Source organism: Phoxinus phoxinus (genome assembly GCF_949152265.1).
Source record: "Phoxinus phoxinus genome assembly, chromosome: 18".
In the NCBI taxonomy this organism is placed as follows: Eukaryota; Metazoa; Chordata; class Actinopteri; order Cypriniformes; family Leuciscidae; genus Phoxinus; species Phoxinus phoxinus.
This window is the reverse complement of record NC_136893.1, coordinates 25,462,253-25,483,460: the sequence shown is the minus strand read 5'-3', so window position 1 is coordinate 25,483,460 and position 21,208 is coordinate 25,462,253. Positions and strand designations below refer to the sequence as shown.

General features: G+C 38.7%; 1 protein-coding gene across 3 annotated transcripts in view; it reads left to right on the top strand.

The window, feature by feature from the left end:
• Positions 1 to 14,935, top strand: part of utrn (utrophin) — a gene marked incomplete at its 3' end in the record, with an annotated part of 231,004 nt that extends 216,069 nt beyond the window's left edge. For 2 of the 3 annotated variants that reach the window (XM_079588189.1, XM_079588188.1), the window contains 6 exons: positions 4,568 to 4,792; positions 5,346 to 5,556; positions 8,328 to 8,397; positions 8,503 to 8,589; positions 11,038 to 11,063; positions 13,729 to 14,935. In XM_079588189.1, coding sequence (XP_079444315.1) covers positions 4,568 to 4,792; positions 5,346 to 5,556; positions 8,328 to 8,397; positions 8,503 to 8,589; positions 11,038 to 11,063; positions 13,729 to 13,737 — 628 coding nt within the window. The remainder of the gene's footprint in view (positions 1 to 4,567; positions 4,793 to 5,345; positions 5,557 to 8,327; positions 8,398 to 8,502; positions 8,590 to 11,037; positions 11,064 to 13,728) is intronic. The other variant, XM_079588190.1, reaches the window with a different exon arrangement.
• Positions 14,936 to 21,208: the final 6,273 nt, after the last annotated feature.

Genomic DNA, 21,208 nt, shown 5'->3' with positions numbered 1-21,208 from the left:
CTTTTTTTTTTCTCCATGTTTTTTCCGTTGTCTCTGGTCGTGTTCATATGTAAATTGTGTGAGCTTAATTTGTCCATTAGATCGAAAGATCTGAACAAGCCCATATTTACCCGCCCCTCGAAGAAATCAGGACAGAAGTGGTCGAAAGTGAACAAAAGAGACGGATTAAAATCTCCCCCGTCTACTTGTGATCCGATCGATCGAAACGCATCTTAAAAACAGGGCCAAAGATGTGCTAGTGTTTGTGGACAGTTCACAGTCCAGATTAAATAAGAGTGTGATGTTGTAAAGTGCAGAGGATGTTGAGCAACAATAATCTGGGGCCGTTGGCAATCTTTGCCTTCAAAGGGGTTAAGAGTTAGCTGTCATTTTTTGATTGGTCTCTCGTTGAAAACACATGCCTATCGTGAGAGCTCTTCACAGATCCAGGTTCAGTAGTAAAGGGCTGTTAGAGTTGTGAAATGTTTCGGCTCACTCTGGTGTGAGAGTTAGACAGGTAGAGTGAGTAATAGGCCGGTAACAAGGAGACGGCGAGTGATTCCAGCTCTCTCTGTGATTTTGTTTTGCTAATGGACCCGCTGGGAGCCGCGCTCCTTTCGACAGCTCCTATTGACTTAAATTAGTCTCTTTTATTGTTTCGTTTTTCTCCCAATTTTTTGTCTGAAAAAACCCTTTGTGTGAAATGAGAAAGCGCGATCGGAAAACCTAGAAGAAGAGAAATGAAGACAAAAGATTCATCGAGTGGCAGAAGAAAACTGGGAAGTTGAAACTAAGTGAAAGTAGAGTAACATCTCTGAAAGAGAGACAGTTGTTTCATAAGGAAAGAGGAACTTTGAAAGTGAGTGTGTCTGTGAAGAATATTGTGAAGGTTATTCATTAATGGTGTTTGAGGAAAGTATCACTATTACATTTACTTTTAATGGTCAAAAACACAACATTGTGTGCCGGTTAGAGGCCAACGGCAACAGACACATTCATTGGGTTTTGTCTGATCAGTCTGTTCCCCCTGCATCTGAATCTGTTGCCATTGGTCAGTGCTTGTTCTCGCCAATTGAACATGTTCAATCCGCTTTTGTCCGGTCCTGGAATGTCGGAAAAGTAACATACTCTACTTTGGTTGATGTCTGTTGGTGCCGTGTGGATTGGCCTTAAAATGGGAAAATCCCTTTCACATTATCTTCAGAAACTTAACAAATCTAGTTCCACTTGCCATTTCCATCCTGCTAATTCATATCTTGGAATACAGGATCTTGCTCTTTTCAAATAATGACGAATTCAAACGATGCAAAAACAACCTGTTCAAAAACCGTCATAGTTATGACATCACATCAGTAAACTCATTAACATGTGCCCGCCCACCTGATCTAGGCATTTACATATAGAAGTCTTAAAGGCACAGTAGTATTTGGATAGCTGTGATCAGTGATAGAAAACCAACTAAAGTATGACAGTTTGGGGTGCAGGAATCCTTAATTAAGTGCACTTGAAATGCTTCAAAAGTGCAGAATATGCCCATTTAAGATTTTGGCACACCATGCGCTCATCATTAAAGCTTGTTTTATCCTGATCTGGACGTGTTGAGGTGAGCTCAGCGGGTGTCCTTCACAGAACAAGCGTATGATAATTACAGAGCTAATAAGCCGTTGCCTGGCCTTCCTCCTCAGAGGGAGGTCTGAGTCTCAAATCTGCACTGATGCTGCACCAGAGATCAAACATGACACGCTTTCCCTTTATTACTGCCATATGCAGTCGAATATTTACTCTGATCAAGGTCATACGCATGGACACGCATGGGGATATATCGCGAAAAAGTGTGCAGATCAAAATAAAAAGTTTTTAAAAAACATGTTGATGAAATGGTTAATTCTGTGACTGATGGAATTGTCAACGGGGGGAAAAATACAATCTTTCTTTTAAACAATGTTTTTTTTCCCCCTTCTTAATATTCACCCACACACACATTTTCGAGATATCTGAAATATGAGAGGTGGGTGTCTGGATGTTAATCTGAGGTTGTGAAACCTTGACTGTCAAACGCAGTTCCGGAATGTGTGTATGTCTGTTATTTTTCTAATAAACAACACTGAGTGTTACAAGAAAGAAGCCAAAGTGATGGTACCTGATAGCAAGGCAGACAGAGAGAGCGAGAGGTGAAGAAGGGATGAAGGGGAAGGAGACGCCAGTCGTCAGGGGATGGTGTTTTAGATTGAATGTGACGTCTGGGACACAGACTCTCGACTGATGCTGTGTGGAGACAGATGTGACACCTCTTCTCCTTCATCTCTCTACAGTATCTCTGTCCGTCTTTACACGAGCACTCCAGCTCCTCTGTCCTCTTCAGCACTGCACTGATATTCCTCAGATATTACAGTCATTACACATTTTGTGAACATCATGAACAAATATATAGAAAGACTAGAATAGGACATGTTTATTTTGCATATAAATAAGACCCTTTTCAGAGTTTCTTTTCATTGTGCCTTTTGTTTTTATATTGTTTTATTAATAAACTAAGCATAAGTTACATTCTGTACTCAATGTTTTCAACAAATTCTACCTTAATGTATACTGTTGCAATTTAAATATCTTAATATTATGATTATTTATTGCTGTACTGAGAATGAGATTCTTTTGCAATTTGCTGATAAAAATCGGGGGGTTATGTGCTTACTTGCCGTGAAAACGTATGTAAAAAAGCCCTAATGATCCTTAAAATAGGCTTAGTTTAATGCAATATGACCCAGATATTTCATAACAATTTTCATGTGAATCACAAATTATGTAACTGATATTTATTAGTGTACAAACACGTATTTAGACATTTAAGCCACACTTAAAAAAGTCTGAACGTCATTACATTATATAAAAACATCAAGATGCTATTTTAAACACAAGCCTACTTTTAAGTCTGAACTAAATAAGTCTTAAATGTAAACTTTATTTGTGAAATGATAAAACAGATTAGTATTGAAAATGAAGACAAAGGTTGATGACATGTAGTTACTATAGTAATAACAGTAAATGATGCATGATTACAACTAAACCTAAACCAAACCCTAACCATAACTCTATAGTACATGTAGTTAATTAATATTACTCTGTACTTATTTGAGTAAGTACAATGTAACTGTCACCTTAAAATAACGTGTAACCCGAAGGTATTTGGACGCTGATAAACTACACGTGGTTACTCTGCCGGGACATGTGAGGACTCATCACTCAGAAAAGTGAAGCTAATTTTGAGAAAAGCTTTTTGCAGCATTTGTTAGCGGATTATATATATATATGTCCCATAATGCAATGAAAGTTATACATTTTTAAGTGTGGCTTATGTGTGCAACTACTTTAATATCCCCTGTGTCACTCTTATCTTCTTAGCTAAAGCTTTTGCTGCCGTGCAAGCGCTACCCTTTCCTCCAGGAAATGCAAATATCCGTGAGTTTGCGGTGTCTGGCTGGTTTATTCAGCATCTGCTGGTGTTGGCAGGTTGTTAGCAGGGACCCTGTGATGCAGTGCCCATGTAATCTCTCTGATTAGTCTTTGTGTGTGTGCATCCAGATGAGTGTTGGATTCAGGATCAGAGCGCTCACTCCAGAGAGTGTGTGAACACACACCTGAGACTCATTGTGCACACAGCTGTTTGGACAGCGCACATCCCAAAAACCTTCCCTCCTATATTCCTACAGTCAGCTTCACTTTCACCTGTCGGCTTTTCCCATCTCAGCGTTTGCATCCCGCTGTGGCGTGAGCACGTGTTAATTATGCTTCTGTCTGGTGTAGTTTACATGCTGTGACCGCATCAGCCTTGCTGTGACTATTGCTTATGCTTAGGGTTTGTGCAAATCCCTAATGCAAAGTATTCAACGTTGGTGTATAACTTGTGTAATGGAAGCAAGTTAGTAAGAGCTGTGTGTGTAAACCTCACTCCTCTGGAGACTGATGCTAGAGACTGCGGTGTTTAGCGTCCTTGTTAGCGCGTCCGCCTCCCATGCCGGAGACCCCGGCTCGAGTCCCGCTCGGAGCTGGTCGAGTAGGACCAATTACACTTGTAGCATTAATGCTACGGAAATATGAATAATATTTTTTATAATAATATAATAACAAATATTATAGAGACTCTCTCTCTTTTTCTCTTTGGCATCTAGAGGACAAAACGACGTCACAACAGTATTATATTAATATCTATTCATATTTTTTTCAGTTTGTTGAGGAGAGGTGTGCTATTACTTTTCTAAGCAAACGCTATTTTTATGGTGGATAATGTGGGCAAGAAAAGACGGTATAGTTCTATGAGTAAAACAAATAGTTTTAGACATTAATTTACCCCTTCAGTTGCAATTCAACGTTCTTAAATTAAAAAAAAAAATTACATTAAAAGTAAATACGTTTTAGGAAAGAAATAAAGATGAAGAACTGAACTGAACTGAAAAGTCATGCATCTAGAGACCAGAATATTGAGACACTTTTTTTTTTTTTTGGACACATCTTAGTGGCTAGTTTTGTGCAATTACGTCTGCAAATGTAAACATTGAATGTTTTTTAACCCATTCTCTGTATTGTTCTGTAGGGATGAGGAACACACTTTAATCCTGCAGTACTGTCAGACTTTGGGAGGGGAGGGCTCATCCTTCAGCCAGCCCCCAACCCCCGCCCACATCTCCAGAAGCCCCGCCCACAACTCCCACAGCCCCTCCCACCTGCTGCAGAGCCCCGCCCAGATCCTGCAGGCCGTGGAGAGGGAGGAGCGCGGAGAACTGGCGCGGATCATCGCGCGACTGGAGGAGGAGCAGCGGTAGGTCACGCGTCGGTTGTGTAATGAGTGTGTTACCGTATGTGGCGACACTACAGTGAAGTTATATTTCATAATTTAAAAAATCACTAAAATTATGCAAAAACGTATTTTATCAAACGTGTTGGAGTATGATCAGTAGGAGACCATTGATGTGTGTCCCACCTAAATAAATGAATAAAAAATAATAATAGTTATCATTCTTGGTGTGAAATGGCATTGTTTGCTCATTGTTAGAACACAAATGAATGGTTTCACTTTTAATTTAGTTAATTGCAACAGTTACAATTATTCAGTGAAAGTGCTTCGGCATTAGAAAGGTCTGGTTATGATTCACATCTGTTTAGTTGTATATCTAGTTCTGTTTTTGGCAGATAGGCTCCTGAACAATAGGCTGAGGGTCCCTGTAGGTTCACTTTTCTTCATTGCCTTTCAAAGCCAGAACATAAAAGGAACGGCGTCCAGCAGTCATAACTCAAACTCACAACAAACGAAAAGCCCCGAACTCACCTGTATATATATATATATGGCATCTGAACACACTCTCTGTGTCCAGGAGCCTGCAGAGGGAGCACGAGCAGTTGCGGCAGCAGCACGTTCAGTCCGGCGCAGCTGTTAGCGGAGCGCCTGAGGAGGCTGACCTGTTAGCTGAAGCTAAACTCCTGCGACAGCACAAGGGCCGACTGGAGGCCCGCATGCAGATACTGGAGGACCACAACAAGCAGCTGGAGTCACAGCTCTACCGACTACGCCAGCTGCTGCATCAGGTAACACACTGCCTGCAGACGCCATGTTTAGATATCAGAGGTTTCAAACATCTGCCTTCCAAAGGCTGGAATGCACTACTTGACTTTTGCCAAGACTTGTGGTGTCTTTAGGAGTCAACACCAGTTGCTGAAAGTCAAAGACAGTCTTCAGATTTGAGTTGACAGATATCACAAAAAATTGTCAATGTCACTTTTATTTAGCACTATTAAAACAACACATGTTGGCCAATGTGCTTTACATCATCTCAGTAAGATAGACAAAATAGTGCAATAGTAATAGAATAGAATTAATAAAAATTATCATCAAAAGGATGAATAGGCCATGGCAAACAATTATGTCTTAGGCCGTGTGTCCACCAAAGCGATTTTAGCCAGCTGAAAACGGCGAGCTATGTGCGCTTGAGCGTTTTGGCAGCGCAGTTTTTTTTTCAGTTGAGACGCTTCGTTGCTATGATACAGAATATCCGTTGGTCGGTGTGGTATTAGTCCCGCCCCTCCTCCACTGTGATTGGTCGGTTGGGTAAAAAGTGACAGTGATGTTTTACCCAAAGTTGAACATTCTTCAACTCTCGGCGACCTGTAAAAAACGGCGAGCACTTCAGCGTGAAAAAGACGCTCAGCGCCTCGTTACGTTCATGGCGTTTTAAAAATGCGGCGCTCCCATTGAAAACAATTGAAAAAAACACTCCAGCCGCGTGAAAAAAACGCTTTGGTGGACACGCGGCCTTAATTTGTACTTTAAAGACATGTACAGGGTCATCGTCCCTAACATGTAAGCTATTCCAAAGTCTTGGCGCTACTACCCCAAATGCACGATCCACTTTCTGGCTTAAACTTCTGATAGATTCATCCCAGTCTGAGTTGATCGATTTTAGAACACATTGTTTTCATACGTCATTTGTCATGCATCTGTGGAGAAAACAAGCTCAAGATATTTGTTCACGTTTTATTCTACGACATACAATACATAACTACAGTTATGGGACTACAGAGGTTGTCATGGACGTTAAACATCATCAGCCGAACGGGTGAACTCTAGTCGCATTCACAGTTGTTGTGTTTATAATCGTGCTCTTGTAAACTATTCACAGAAACTCACATTTTTCAACTTGTAGATTTTAAATGAAGAGTTTTTAGAAGCGTAGTGATTGTGACATTGAAGTTGTGCCACTGTAGTGTAGTTCGTTCATAGCCTACTTTGGCTTTTTGCTTCTTACTATTGAATTTAGGCTTCAACATTCAATGAATTCACTTGTGAAGATTATCTTGATGTGTAAAAACCATAAACCTTTGTTGATCACAGAGCTTATTTTCTCCTATAATCCAAAATGAAAGTCAAATAAAAAGTTCTGGCCTACACATATCTCATCCCTGCAGCGCTTTATCGGAATAAAGCTTGAATCTTGTGAAGCCAAACTTTTGACTATCAGAATTAACGCCTTGCATCTTATAACTGTCCTCTTAGTGCCGCTTCTGTGAATATGCATCACACGGTCGCTGTGGTGTGAAGCTGAGACTGACATTGACCCGTCTCAGGTTCAGCTCCAGCTCTATTTCGCTGTATAAACGGCTATTGTTCCTTCCTTCAACGGGCTTCATGCTTTAACGGGCAATGCCAGGGAGTCCAACAGCCGCCAATAGTGTCGTGAATCAAGCACAGGCGTTCAATGAGCCTTGATTTAGAGTAACAGTAATTTATCGGGTCTCCTGAGGGCCTGATTCACTGCTCAGAGCCTCAGTTAAGCCAGATGGTCTTGTCAAAGGCTCTTAGCTAAATAAACACAATATAACTGGGTATCCAAAAAGGCCAACAAGACTGGCATTCCAGTCTGACTTCTCTGGCTGCCTTGCTTTGACCTAGAGGAAGACTATAAGCAGTAATGACTTCTCACACATGCCAAATAAATCTGTCCGTGAGGAACTGCTGATATATGACATATATATATGTACTGTATATGCTGTATTGTATAAGGGGGTACGATATTAACATAAAATGATGTCTTGATATTTTCTGGGATTTCGACGATGACGTGTGTTTTTGTGAGGTTTATATGTATCATGGTCAACTGACTCCCAAAGCTTCTCATATTCCTCATTTAATCAATAAATTGAGTTCAAATAATAAGAAACTATAGGCTGTTACCAATCAAATGAACTCAACAAAATCAACAACAAAAAAACCTGCATCTAAAACAGGATTTAGATGTATTTACACTGCAATTACAATTGCATAAATAATGCAATATGAGGACTTTCTTTATTGAAATGATTCTTTAAATATCAAACTAAAAAAAATCACTGAGTCATTTGTTCAACTGATTCTTTCAAGCGGCTTATTCATTCAGGAACAAAGCAAGTGGCTGTCTTTATGAATGTATTATTAAATCATAATAGATTCATTCAAAAACGCTGATACTGAGTTTGGTGAACTGCCTTTGTTGGCGAAAATAGACCAAAAACAGACAAATGTGTGTCTAATTATATTCAATGATTTTTTATTGAACTGTTGTATACAATTAATTTCACATTGCAATCTTGCTAATATTCAGGAAAAACAGCACTATTGTGTTATTGCTTGGCTAAATATAGAAATAGAAGACAAAAACACATGAATTTTGGGACGTGTTGCTCGTTTATTTTTTTGGATAGTGAACGACCTGCTCCGTTAAAACAACGATTGCGATATTATCATAGACGATACATATCACGCACCCCTAGTTTTGTAGGTTTTTCACTATCAGTTTTTAAACCATGCATTTCTATCTTTCTAGCCTGAGTTAAATGGCACGTCGTCCTCCGGCTCTCTCCATCAGGATACAGCAGGACATCCCGAGCTCCCAGGTACACACACACACACACACACCGCAGGGTGATTATGCTGAGGGCTCTGATTGACTTCTTTATGTTATAATCTGTTGGGTGTGTTCTGTGTGTGTGTGTTCTCAGATGAGTTTCTCCGTCAGTGTGCTAACAGTAACTGTGATCTGGCTGAGGTTATGGAACAGATTAACCACAGTTTTCCTGCATGCTCTCGTAAGTCTTAACGCTCTGACTTTCCCGCTCTCAATCCGTCTCCCAGCATGCAGTCTTCTGGGTTTTTGAACTCCTTCCTTCCTTTGTTTCCCAGTTTGTAGTGAAGTCTTTGGCTGTGTCCCAGTAGAGCGCAACAGTCGGGGTCTGGAAGTAAAAATCCATTTAATTTTCTTCATAGAGAAACCATTTTTAAATGAAAAGACACTTTTCAGCCAAATTCATTTAATTGCTAAATCAATGCTGTACTACACTACCCATAACCCCGAAGAGAAATCGACCAATCGGTAGTCAGTGTTAACTTTGTGAGTATATCAGTTTGCTCTAGGGCTTACAACTTTTTAATACATTATTTTGTAATGCCAATGAAGAAAATGAATGATAAAAATACTTCCAGAACCAGGCCTGCGGATAGTCATCAGTAAAGTATCTCCTCTTGTGCACACTCTACTATATACTTAAAGTATATACTTCACTGTTAGTATTTTGAAAGCTAGAACTGGAACAAGCTAACATGTTGGTGCATTTTACTTTGCTTTTGGGTTTGCAGTGTTATGAAACCCTCTTGTTTTCAACACAGTGAAAAGAGTAGGAGGCGAACAGTTGTGTCCGATCCACAGTTTTATCTCACTTTAATGGAGTTATTGGCATCAAAGTTTCTCATAAATGCACGCTGCTATTCATAATTGCACTCATCAAAATGCCCTGTATTATGAGAGTTCACAGTGCATTACACAAATACACAGCTCATTTTATCAAGATTAATGCATATGCACACCGTTTTCATTTGCATCAAATAATATGTGAATGTGCATTGCATTTTTAATAAGTGTTATTCACTCAGTGGAGGTGGTTTGATGAATGAACACACTCGCAGTGAGAGTGGATGTCTCAGTCCACCGCTTTATACATCTCTCAGGTGATAATTGCTCGTTGCCTAAGCTGGGTGATTGAAGGCCTGTTGCTCCATCAGCATCACAAGGGAGGACGAACCCTCGAGACTTACCGCGAGGTGTCAACTCACTGAAGAGCTTGAGTGTTTGAATCACTGTCTCAGGACAACGTGACGTGATGTCATGAATAATTATGAGACAGCGCCTTCTCATAGGATAACGCCACACGTTCACATGAATAATTTTGAGCGCTGCTGACGTGTTTGAACACGAAAGAAGAAAATAGCCCAGAATATTACATTTTATTCTAATTACTGATACATTGTCCAACATTGTTTGTTTCATTTCCCACATTCTTTTTTGCAGTACTAACATTTTTAAAGTCGAAAGCGTCTCAGGGTTTGAAATTATCACCTGCCACCGTTCAAATGCAGGGTTTGTTTTGAGCGCTGATGGGTCATTTTGCTCATCTACCAACCATTTTGACAGACAACCTGTATAACATCTCAAATTTGGATTTAGCAACCTTGCATGCTTGAAGATGCCATCAGGTGTCCAATGCATTGCACTGTATTACAGACTAGCCCTAGTATTTAGGATGGACAGTATGCACATTTGCTCTGTCCTATTATCGTTCTCTTTCAGTTTTTGTGAACCATTTAAGATAATTGCTTACTCAACAATCAAAGAATAGAAATCATTAGTGATCTCAGATATTTGGAAATAGTGTACGGAGTGGACTAGGCTTTAATGGCTGGATTCGATTTGAACTCTTCATAAATTGACTCAGTTCTAGTAGATCAGCAGCACACAACTTGTGAAATTATGTGCTCAAAATCCATCCCAATCTGGTTGCCTCTTCCTCCATATAAACCGTGTTTTAGGGATATCCCAGACTCCCTCAGGTCAGACCGCACGGACGGCTGTCAGTCGGCCGAAGACGCCACTCTTCTGCTTTGGAAACCCCTGTTCCTGCAGTCTGAGAGCTTCGATTGTGAATTATGTTTGTAATTGCTGTTGTTTCAAAGAGAATCGGTTTCTGAAGCCTTTAGAGACTCCATTTTATGAGTGTTTTTATTACCTCAAAGTCACTGATAAGATTTTATTGTTATTGTGGAACTTCATTGTGATTTCCGCCCAGACTTTGGCTCGCATTGTTAGCTAGAAACTAGAATATAGATCTTGGCACATTGTCGTGTTACTGCATTGGGCCCTTGTGTGCGGTGAGATTCGGTCTGGGAGAAGATATGGAGCCATTTCCATGTTCTTTGTTTGATGGGGAAGTTTTAATGAAGGACAGAGGCACAGGTGATATGAGTGTTAGGAGTCGTCTCTCTTGTGTTTGCTGTCGTCTCCCTGTAGAGTTCATTAAAGTGCTTCTCTCAGTGTTCAGAAGAGCAATCCCATGAGTCTGAGCTTCAACGCTCTAAATTAAAAGTTTTGCCATTGTGGAGAGTCTGCAAGTGTTGTTCTGGTCAGGACTGTCTTAGTTAGGATAGCCGTTATATTGTCCTAACTGTCTCTCTCTCTCTTTGTTTTTCCCTTCTGGGTTCTGAAGCATCAAGTGTGTCCTCAAGGCCGAAGGTAAGCACATCACAGTGAAAACACTCCACAGTAGAGCTTTACGATTAATAGTTTAATAAAAATAGAGTAAATCACCATTTGAAAGTAACTTGATGCTCAAATAACGATTGTATCAATTACATCGTTACACCAGTAGGTGGCGACAAGTGACTGTTATTTTTTTTAATCATTGAATCATTCATTCAAGAGATTTGTTTATATATTCTGATACATCCAGTTATGAAACAAGTGAAGTCTTTATGAGTGAGTCATTGAATCTTTCGTTCAAGAGATTTGTTCAAAAACACTGATTCATCCAGTATTGCAACACGTGTAGTCTTTATGAGTGAGTCATTGAGTCATTCATTCAAGAGATTTATTCGAAAACACTGATTAATCCAGTATTGCAACAAGTGAAGTCTTTATGAGAGAGTAATTGAATCATTCATTCAAGAGATTTGTTCAAATTTGCTGATTCATCCAGTTATGAAACAAGTGAAGTCTTTATGAGTGAGTCATTGAATCATTCATTCAAGAGATTTGTTCAAAAACTCTGATTCATCCTGTTATGAAACAAGTGAAGTCTTTATGAGTGAGTCATTGAATCATTCATTCAAGAGATTTGTTGAAAAACACTGATTCATCCAGTAATTAATTCAAATTAATTTAATATTTTTAAACAGACTGCAGCAAATAACATTTTGTCAGAACCTCTAGTAAACCATGTTATTTTGTTTAGTTGTGTATTCATAATCGTAGGGAGAAAAATGTGATAATTTATTCAGAATCGTGCAGCTCTTCTCCACAGCAATTCTTACTGACCATAAAGAGAAAGGGAATAGCTGAGGTTGTAACACCATTTTGCACCAGTTTTCTTATCCTATCTACTTGCAAATCGGTCTCTGAAAGCACTGGACATATTTGTCCCATTAGTTCGCTTGAACCAGCTCAGATGGAAACACTATCCATCAAGTTTCTGTTAATGAGAAATCTTAGTGATGAGCTGCTATGCGGAGATCCATCATCACAGACGATAGTCTGGCATCTCCATATGTTACATTTCTGTGATGATTTATTGACTGGTTTTATTTGAAAGTGTCGGGTTGGAAGCATTTGCATTATCAAAGGTTGGGAATTAAAAATCAGTTCTTATTCAGGAAAGATTAAATAAATAAAAAGAAATGATGCCACATTATTTTCAGGAGGTTTGGTTCTGTTATCGGTTCTGAAGTTTATCAGACTCGTGACTCAGTCCCAAACTCATGAGTTCTCTCTTTGAATAAGTGTAATGATTCACTCACACACTGACTTACTTTAATCACTCAAGCCATTACCTTCATTATGTCCAGCTTGAAATGAGCTGTTACTGTGTTTGGTGACCCCATGCAATCCAAACTGTGAATGTTTCATGGTTTTAAAACTCTCTGCACTCTTTTGACTTTGCACAATGTTAGCATTTTTTAACTCATGGTTCCATTTTGTCTCGAAATCCATGTTTTTATTTCTAAATTGGTTATTAGTTAAAGGCCTGAAGTAAGGTCAATGGTGAACACTTTCACTTTTATGCCCAGTACACACTGTATGGTTTTGGGCTGTCCCAGATGAAAGTCGAGCAATCGTGTTGACTTCTGTGGTCGTGGCTCCTGAACAGTGGCTCTACGTAATGCGGTGAGAGACGATTAACACTAGAAGTGCCACAAGCGGCCATTTTGACCGCTAGATTCCAAACTATATATCTTTAATGATAATGAGAGATTAATGCATTTATTGTATTAGGATATCTTTTAAAAACAAAACAACACCAAACTGTACATTTAAACAAGTTTAATTATACATTTATAAATAATAATATCATTAGTAGCCTACCGTAATTATCGCATATTCACAACAGATAGGCCATATTTCCATATCCATTCAACATAACTCAGAACAAGATAATAACAACTAAAAGTATCGTATTTAATTATAAAACATTTTAATTTAATATAATAACAGAGAAAATAGTCTAATAACTCGTATATAGGCCTAATAGAGAATATATACGTTAATAGATAACGTAGTCTGGTATTATTAGCCTATTTCTGATCAACAAATTGAATCTAATATACTTTTTGTTTGAAGAAATTAGCATATATGCAAACACTCAGGGCCGCTACTGACCTTTCTGTTGACAGTGAGAGAGACAAAGGTCAACCGCGGGAAATGTAACAAAAGAAAAACGTGAAATTCAGTGCGGTCAATATGACCGTCTATGGCCGAAATAGGTAAATATGTTCATTTGTTTTTTTGCCTTATGTGTGATTTATATGAAAAACATTTTAAATGAAAATACAGACACTTTTAGGAAAAGTCAGGAGCCAGCTGGATTTTATTTATTTTTTCAACAAAGTTATTGCAGATGTGACATTCAAACCGGTCAAAATGACCGTCATGGCCGATCTAGTGTTAAAGACCGACTTTTAGCCGACTGCTGATTGCATTTAGGCTTCAAAACTGAAGTTGCGTTTATTCTTGATGAATAAAACTTGTAAGAATAAAACTTTTGTTGGTCAAAGAGCTTATTTTCTGCAACAATTCAAAGGCCAATGGGATTTATTTCATTGTTGGTGGTACTTACTTCAATGAAGTTCAACATTCAGTTTATGCACTGCAGACTCTTACACAATATGTGAATGTTTGTGTCCAGGTGATGTGAAGGTTTTCAGCAGAACATCGCTTTGAAGAGCAGAAGTCGAACTGGACATGACAAGATGATTCCCATTCCAGAGATGCAGATTCCCGGCTGTTCCCAAGACAAGAGGCGTTTGTCCTCAAACCCAAAGACTCTGGAACAGAACCACACAGTTCACTCAATGGATATTACTACTGCGTCTGTCTGTACTATGCAAGTGTACATTTGATCCACATGTAGATTGTGCGTGAGGTGTATCTGCCCATTGTTTTAATACTCGGATGATTATTTAGGGTTATGGGGGCCATTTATCGTGTAACCTGTATGCTTTTATTTCTATGTTCACGAGGAACCACACACACATCTTACACGCGGCTCACATCAGTTGCTGTTCAAATCGTTTAGTCGGAAAACGTCGTGGATATGAAGACGTCTCGTAATGCTAAACTGTTAGCGCATGTTGCCCCCAGCATTGTTCTGTTCGAGTTTTAGCCTGTTTTGACAGTGTTTGCCGTAAAATCTCCCTTTAAAGCGTCGTTTTGACAGTCTGTGCCGCTGGCCGCCGCGCATCCGAACCCTCACTGCATTTCTAGAGCGCACGCACAGATGATGTACAACACAAACGTTACAACGCGTCGGAAATACCCTTTTGTGCCTATAAAGCATCCATTCCAGGAGAGACGAGTGTGCCGAGAGATGCTGTATTTCTCAAAATCATGTAGAAAGATTATATTATAAGGATGTTTGGCCCAAGATGATTTATCTTTGTGTAGTATAGTTTTATAAATAAATGTTTTAAAAAAACAAACATAAAATTAGAGAAAGCCATGATTGCCTTGCTACCTCAGACATTCTCAATCACTCATTGGTGTGACCGTCGATTGATTTCACTCTCCGTTTCCAAACGCAAAACACATCGTCCCATCGGTCATTCCACAAAGCTACACTGGCGGTGTGAGAAAGCTGCCCTGACGATTACATTGAGCTTTTCCCCCCTTGTTTTCCCAGCAGTCCTTTCATTTTTCTACATGGTGTATGTGTGGTGTGCTACTTCAGTGAAGTGTTAGATTTGAACATTACTGTAACACCTTCTCCAGCTGATCTGACCCAGCGAAGTCACCGATGCAGTGCTGTTCTGACCCGAGCTAGATCCATTAAACCGACCACACTACATGTAATGAGGTTCCACACGTTTTATTCAAAATAAACTTTTTATAATGAGTGTTTTTTTGTCCTCCTTGTGAGTCTTTGTCTTAATCGCATATTGTCTTATTAAACTGAAGACAGTTCTCACAAAAAATAAGGTTTTTATGTATGTTGTTCCAATACCTTTCTTTCTTTCTTTCTTTCTTTCTTTTCATTGACAGAAAGACTGCAGATATTGTTAAATTAAATGCTGTCAAGTTCCAAAAATGACAGAAAGCAACCTAAAAATATTCTAAAAGTAAAATATTTGATTCAATTAATTAATAAAGTGAACTTTATGAAAATTTGAGCAACACTAATTGCGTTTGAGTGCACTACAAAACAATTCAGTGACATAAAATGCAAAATTAGGATCTGGCAACAACATTTTGCATGCAAACTACACAATGGTAAATTGTAAAATAAATGGGTAAAAAAAAGTAAATTGGTTAAACTAGAATAATCAAGTCTTGTTTGTCAACATGAAATCATAATTCACCCAACTGAGTTTCTTAATTCATGTTATTGTGCACAACTCAGATTTACTTCATGTTGGTAACACACTTTATTTTACAGCTTTGTTGTTACACGTTACATGTAGTAGTTACTATATACCCTAAACCAAATCCTAATCCTGACCCTATAGTAAGTACATGTAGTTACCGGTACTTAATATTACTCAGTACACTGTAAAAAAAAAAATTTGTTGGTTTAACTTAAAAAAGTAAGTTACCTGGTTGCCTTAAAATGTTTAGGTCATTGAAATAAAAAAATTTTTTGTTAAGGCAATGAAGGAAATTGGTTTAATTAATAGAAACTCTAAATATGATGTTATCTGAACCCCATTAATTATCTAAGTTGGTTTAACAAAGAAAAAAAGTTGTGATAACAAATCATGGAAATATTTGTTTACAGTGTACTTCGATAATTACAGTGTAATAAAGACACCTTCAAATAAACTAACCAAAATGAGTGATACTTTATTTTGCAGTGTCTTTGTTACGTTACATGTAGTTACTGTAGTAATTACTATAAACTGTGCATAATTACATGCAACCAAACCCTAATCTTATACCCTAAGCCTATAGTAAGTACATGTCGTTAAATAATCTGTACATAAATGCACAATTACACTGTAACACTGATTATTTAAAATAAAGTGCAACCCCAAAATGTTTTTGCATGTCAAAATATTTCTACATGGTAGGAAAAAAATAGTTTTATGTCAAGAATATTTGCCATGAATTATTAAAATCAGCATTTTTTTTCCCCCTTAAAATGGTTGCAGTGAGGTAAATGTCAGTGGCTCGACTAATAGTACCAGTGCGTTTGCCTCTGAAGGCAGGAATACTATTACAGTGGAGAATTGAAAAGCTCGAGGGCAGGAGTGTCACAGACAAATATGTTTCTAACAATCTGAGTGAGCACTTGCTAACAGAAGCCCACCATTCAAACAAAATGAGAAGATTTGTTTCCCTACAAATGTATATACAAAACAATCTTCCGCAGACTTGAAGGAGCAATTTTTCATATTTCACTATAACCTTGTTTGCATTGTGAACATTAAAAGTGTCACCGTTGACCCATGTTGGCTAGATTTATATGAATCTGCCAGGCTGCTGTACGCTCATATTAACTCTATCACAAGCTTCAGACGGACCGGCGCTGAACGCAGTGGGGAGGTTTTCGCCATGCTTCATTTTCTTTCACAGCACATTTCTCTGGTGAGTGATTTTATTGAAAAAAAAAAAAAAAAAACCTGTCTAATATCCATATATTGTTGTTTCTCTGCTGGAGTCTGCTCTCACTGAACTCAACGTGAATGCAATATTCACCCTATTTACTTTAATATATCCCTGGTCTTATTGTGTAATATTCATCAGTGCACATTATTCCAAATGATATTAAAATCACAAATCTCTTTTTGTTTTTGTCGATCACCTGATCCTTTAAGGACGTGAAATATGGAATATTTCTGTCCGTTTGTCTTTTTGCAGGGCATTCAGTTGATCCTTCAACTGTGCCATTCAAGTGGAGTCGGAAATATCGTAATCACGAATACCAAGCACAAGAATAACCAAGCAAAGATGTATGGGAAACTGTATTCTAGATGATACACGAGTTGTGACACTGAAAGGATTATGTTGATTTGAAACATTTGAAAAATAGGGTTTTTCCTGCAATGAAAATATGTTGCCGGCCGTCAAAATAAATCTTTGTCCTTTCAAAGTGTAACGAAGTTCGTTGTCATGGGAAGGAGGAGGCGGGAACCGGCGAACATTCAAACACTTTAATAAATTAATAAACAAATACAAAAATGAAAGTATAGGCTAGGCCAGCAGCCCCTCGCGGATGACTGCTGGCCACATGAAACAGAAACCAAAAACAACATAAAATCAGGCCTGTTCCTCTCTCCATCTCCACTGTCGTCGATCCTCGTTTTATGCTTCCGCTCCTCCGTGAGAGATACGAGACCGGTGTGTCGCGCAGGTGTCACTCATCAGTAGTCACGCCACCGGCCGTGACGATACTAATGTGACAATACCTGCCGTTCTGCAGTACTGGTACCCGCTGATAGCCGGCTGCTTTAAAACCAGTATTTGTGTCATCGTGAAGAGTGTCAAAAGTTTGTATTTATAAAGTGTTTTTGCAGCGTTGAGCTTTGTAGCCAATCACAGACATATGTGTTGAGCGAGTGAATGCAATGGCCAATCAGATGTGCTCAAGTTTGTTTAGAATCCTCTCAACACTGATCTAAACGGCAGGGTTTATGCTCACGAATCCTTTCATTATAATCAACAAAGTATAAACCGGATGTCAATGTTCGTCACAGCTTCGTTGATTATAACGGGAGTTTTCAGGAACGGGAGTGTACCTCGCGTTGGGCTGAGGTGATTGACAGCTTCAGTGACTATACTTACAGCCATCTTTGTTTGCTTTCTTATATAGGCTATATTTTTAATGCTGCTAGTAACTACACATTGCAAAGTTTCTGGATTGACATCCGTATTTAAATGCGCAATTGATAATCTGATTAACAGTGGAAGCTTGTTTCCGCCACGGAATAAAAAAATAAAAAAAGATAATTGAAGATTGGAAGACAGAAAAGAAAAGCAAGGAGAGGAGGAAGCATCCATTCGAGAAATGAGAATCCTGTCTTTGATTTCTTTGTCATGTGACCAACCACTCTACACACAATGATACCAATGGTGAATGAACATCACAAGATGTTCTCAACTCTGACTCTTTAAAGGTCACTTCCCTGCAGGATTCAGCTTCAGCCTTAATCAAACACACCTGAACAAGCCTTGCAAGGGCTTCAGGATTACTGATTTACAGGCAGGAGGGTTTGATCAAGGTTGGAATTACAAAAGTAGACGTTGAGGGCAAGAGTTGGGAAACCCTGCACTTGGAGCTGTGACATCAGTAACTATTCCTGATCAAATTACTCGATTCTTGATATTAAATGTACAGTAATTCACCTTTTCAAGAAAAATACACTTACTATTGATGATTCAGCTGAGGACCTTAATGGGAACACAAAAGTGCCACTTGAATCGATTCTTGTTGTGGGTTAATGAGTAACAACAGCCCTAAAAATGTTTTGTGACCCCTCCAAAAAATTGGGCACTAAACTGGTACCCAAAACAGAATTGAAATAGATTTAATTTTTAAAACATTGTCTTTCGTTAATGCAGGTTCAGTGCTATCTAGACCCTGCATTATCATAAAATAATAGCCTGCATTAATATTTAATTGTTTTTGCGATTCATTATTCGACTCAAACATCACCGTCCGAAGACAGGCATCTTCATTGTGAAAGAGAGCTGCTTTACTCCTGAAATGGATTCATCTCTGAGGGTGTTTGTGTTATACTGTAAGCAGAGAGAGAGGAAATGAACTGGAACTAAGTGAGAACGAGAGAGAGGGAAACTAATTAGTGGCAAAGCCTGTTTCCTCCCCTCCTCGGCACGGTCCAGAAGTTCCCGGAAGAATTCGAGACATTACTCTGGTGTTTCTCTTCAGTAAATCACGCCTGTTCCTCTGTACGGGGTTTGACATTATCATTAGTTGTTGGAAGCGGGAGGCAGATTCATCTTGGTCATCTCGAGAGCTGTCAGAGAGTGGCCGTCTGACCTCAGCATTGCTGCTGCCCATCTATTAGTCTCACTGCTGAGCGACTTTTTTTTTACAGCTTCATTTTTCTTATGATGTTATAAGCAACTTTCAGAGCCTGGAGTCTGTTGGCAAAACTCAAAGATTGATCTTCAATTTGACATGTTTATTTAGACAATATTTCTCAGTGTTGCATGCCCATTACATCACCTTTATATACCTTAAACATTAAATTGACTTCTGTGATAATGTTGCCGTAAACCACTTAAAGAAATAATTTAACCATACATCTCATGTTGTTCCAGAAAAGGTAAATAATTCAAGTCAAAGCACAGTTAACCGCTTTGTCTCTGAAAAACTGAATAAATCAAGGCTTTCAGATGAATGAATGATTCTGTGGCTCACTCATAAAGACTGCTGCTTAATTCATTACTGAATTAATGCGTTTCCAAACAAGCAGGTTGATTGAAGGATTCAATGTATGTTGCACAACCTACTTGCATAGTAAAGTAGCGTGCAGAAATAAAAACATACCACTGAGTGGGCTTACATCTACCTAGTACCTATGTTCCTACATGTACCATCTACCTAGTCATGGGCTAATGGTTAGCGAGTCTAATTGGTAACCCAAAGGTTGCTGGATCGATTCCAGTACCGGCTGGAAATGACTGCGGAAAACACCAAACTCCCAATCGCTCCCTGGGCGCCACAGCGTAATGGCTGCCCACTGCTTCAGGGTTTGCAGTGTGTGTGTTCACTTCTCCTAATGTGTGTGATGGGTTAAATGCAGAGGACAAATTTCTTTGTCCCTTGGTTACCATACTTGGCCTTCACATGGCACTTTTACTAACCGTAGTATGGGCAAGTAGTATAAGGTTTGTTAGACTTTGAACATGCAAATTCGCCGCATTGATCAATATTATTAAGCTGCTGAGTTTGCAAGTCACCTCTAAGTAAGTAGTGCTTCATACATTGCTATTGACAATGGTCCTATTTTGTTTGCAATATTTAAGTTTTGCTAACGTCACCTCACCATATGGTGCATTAAAGCATGTCAGAACAATCGTATTGTAATGCGTTAATCGTATTGTTTTGAATGGGGAAAAGTGCAACGCTCAATATGGCGGAATAAGTCCCGCCTTCTAAATAAGAGCCAATCGCTGACTGGTAAGTCATCGCATCACTGCAGCCGTTAGAAGCTCTGGTTCCCATAGAAACAGTCAGACGCGCTTCCACTGCGCATTAGCATTAGCTTGATCCAGCCTGAACAATGTCGCTTTCTGTCATGATTCGAGCGTTTAGAAACCCAATCTATGAGACAGTTGTTGTCAGATTTCATTGGTTATTTCGAATATGAAATGTAATCGTAAGCTTGGCGAACAGTTTTGTAGAATTGAATGTTTCCCAATTCAAAGAGACAGGAGCTGCACTTGCTGCCAGAGAGACATTTCAAAGATGGCCGCCGAGTGAAAGGACTTGTCTTAAAGGGACTTTGGTTGAACCCACATGAACGCCACCCCAAAGTCATATTTACAAGTAGGAAACTCAGCGCTGGGGACGTGTCCGTGAGAAACATGGCGGAATCAATGGAGGCAACGTCTCTAGTTAATGGTACATTTTCATAAATAAATTAAATTAGTACAACATAAATGAAATACATAAAAAGCAAAACACACCTGATGCTCGTTCTTTGTTCTCCATTTTCTAGGATTTAAAAGAAAGAAAAAAACGGTAACACTTTACAATAAGGTTCATTAGCTAACATTAGTTAACTACATTAGTTTGAACTAAGAATGAACAATACTTCTAAAGCATTTATTAATCTTAGTTAATATTTCAACATTTACTAATACGTTATTAAAATCAAAGGTTGTATTTATTAACATTAGTTAATGCACTGTGAACTAACATGAACAGCTGCATTTTTATTAACTAAAATTAACAAAGATTAAATATTAAAAGATTAATTGTAACAAATGCATTGCTCATTGTTAGTTCATGTTAGATAATACATGAACTAATGTTAACTAATTATGTTGCTGTATTTTTGTGTCGTTAATTAAGAGAAGGTACAGCGACGAAAGTGACGTGAACGCACCTGACGCCGTTAATTACGACTTCCCAAGTCATAAATATGAACTTCCCAGGAGCACTTTTTACCGCACCATTAATATAGGCCTACCTTATATACCAC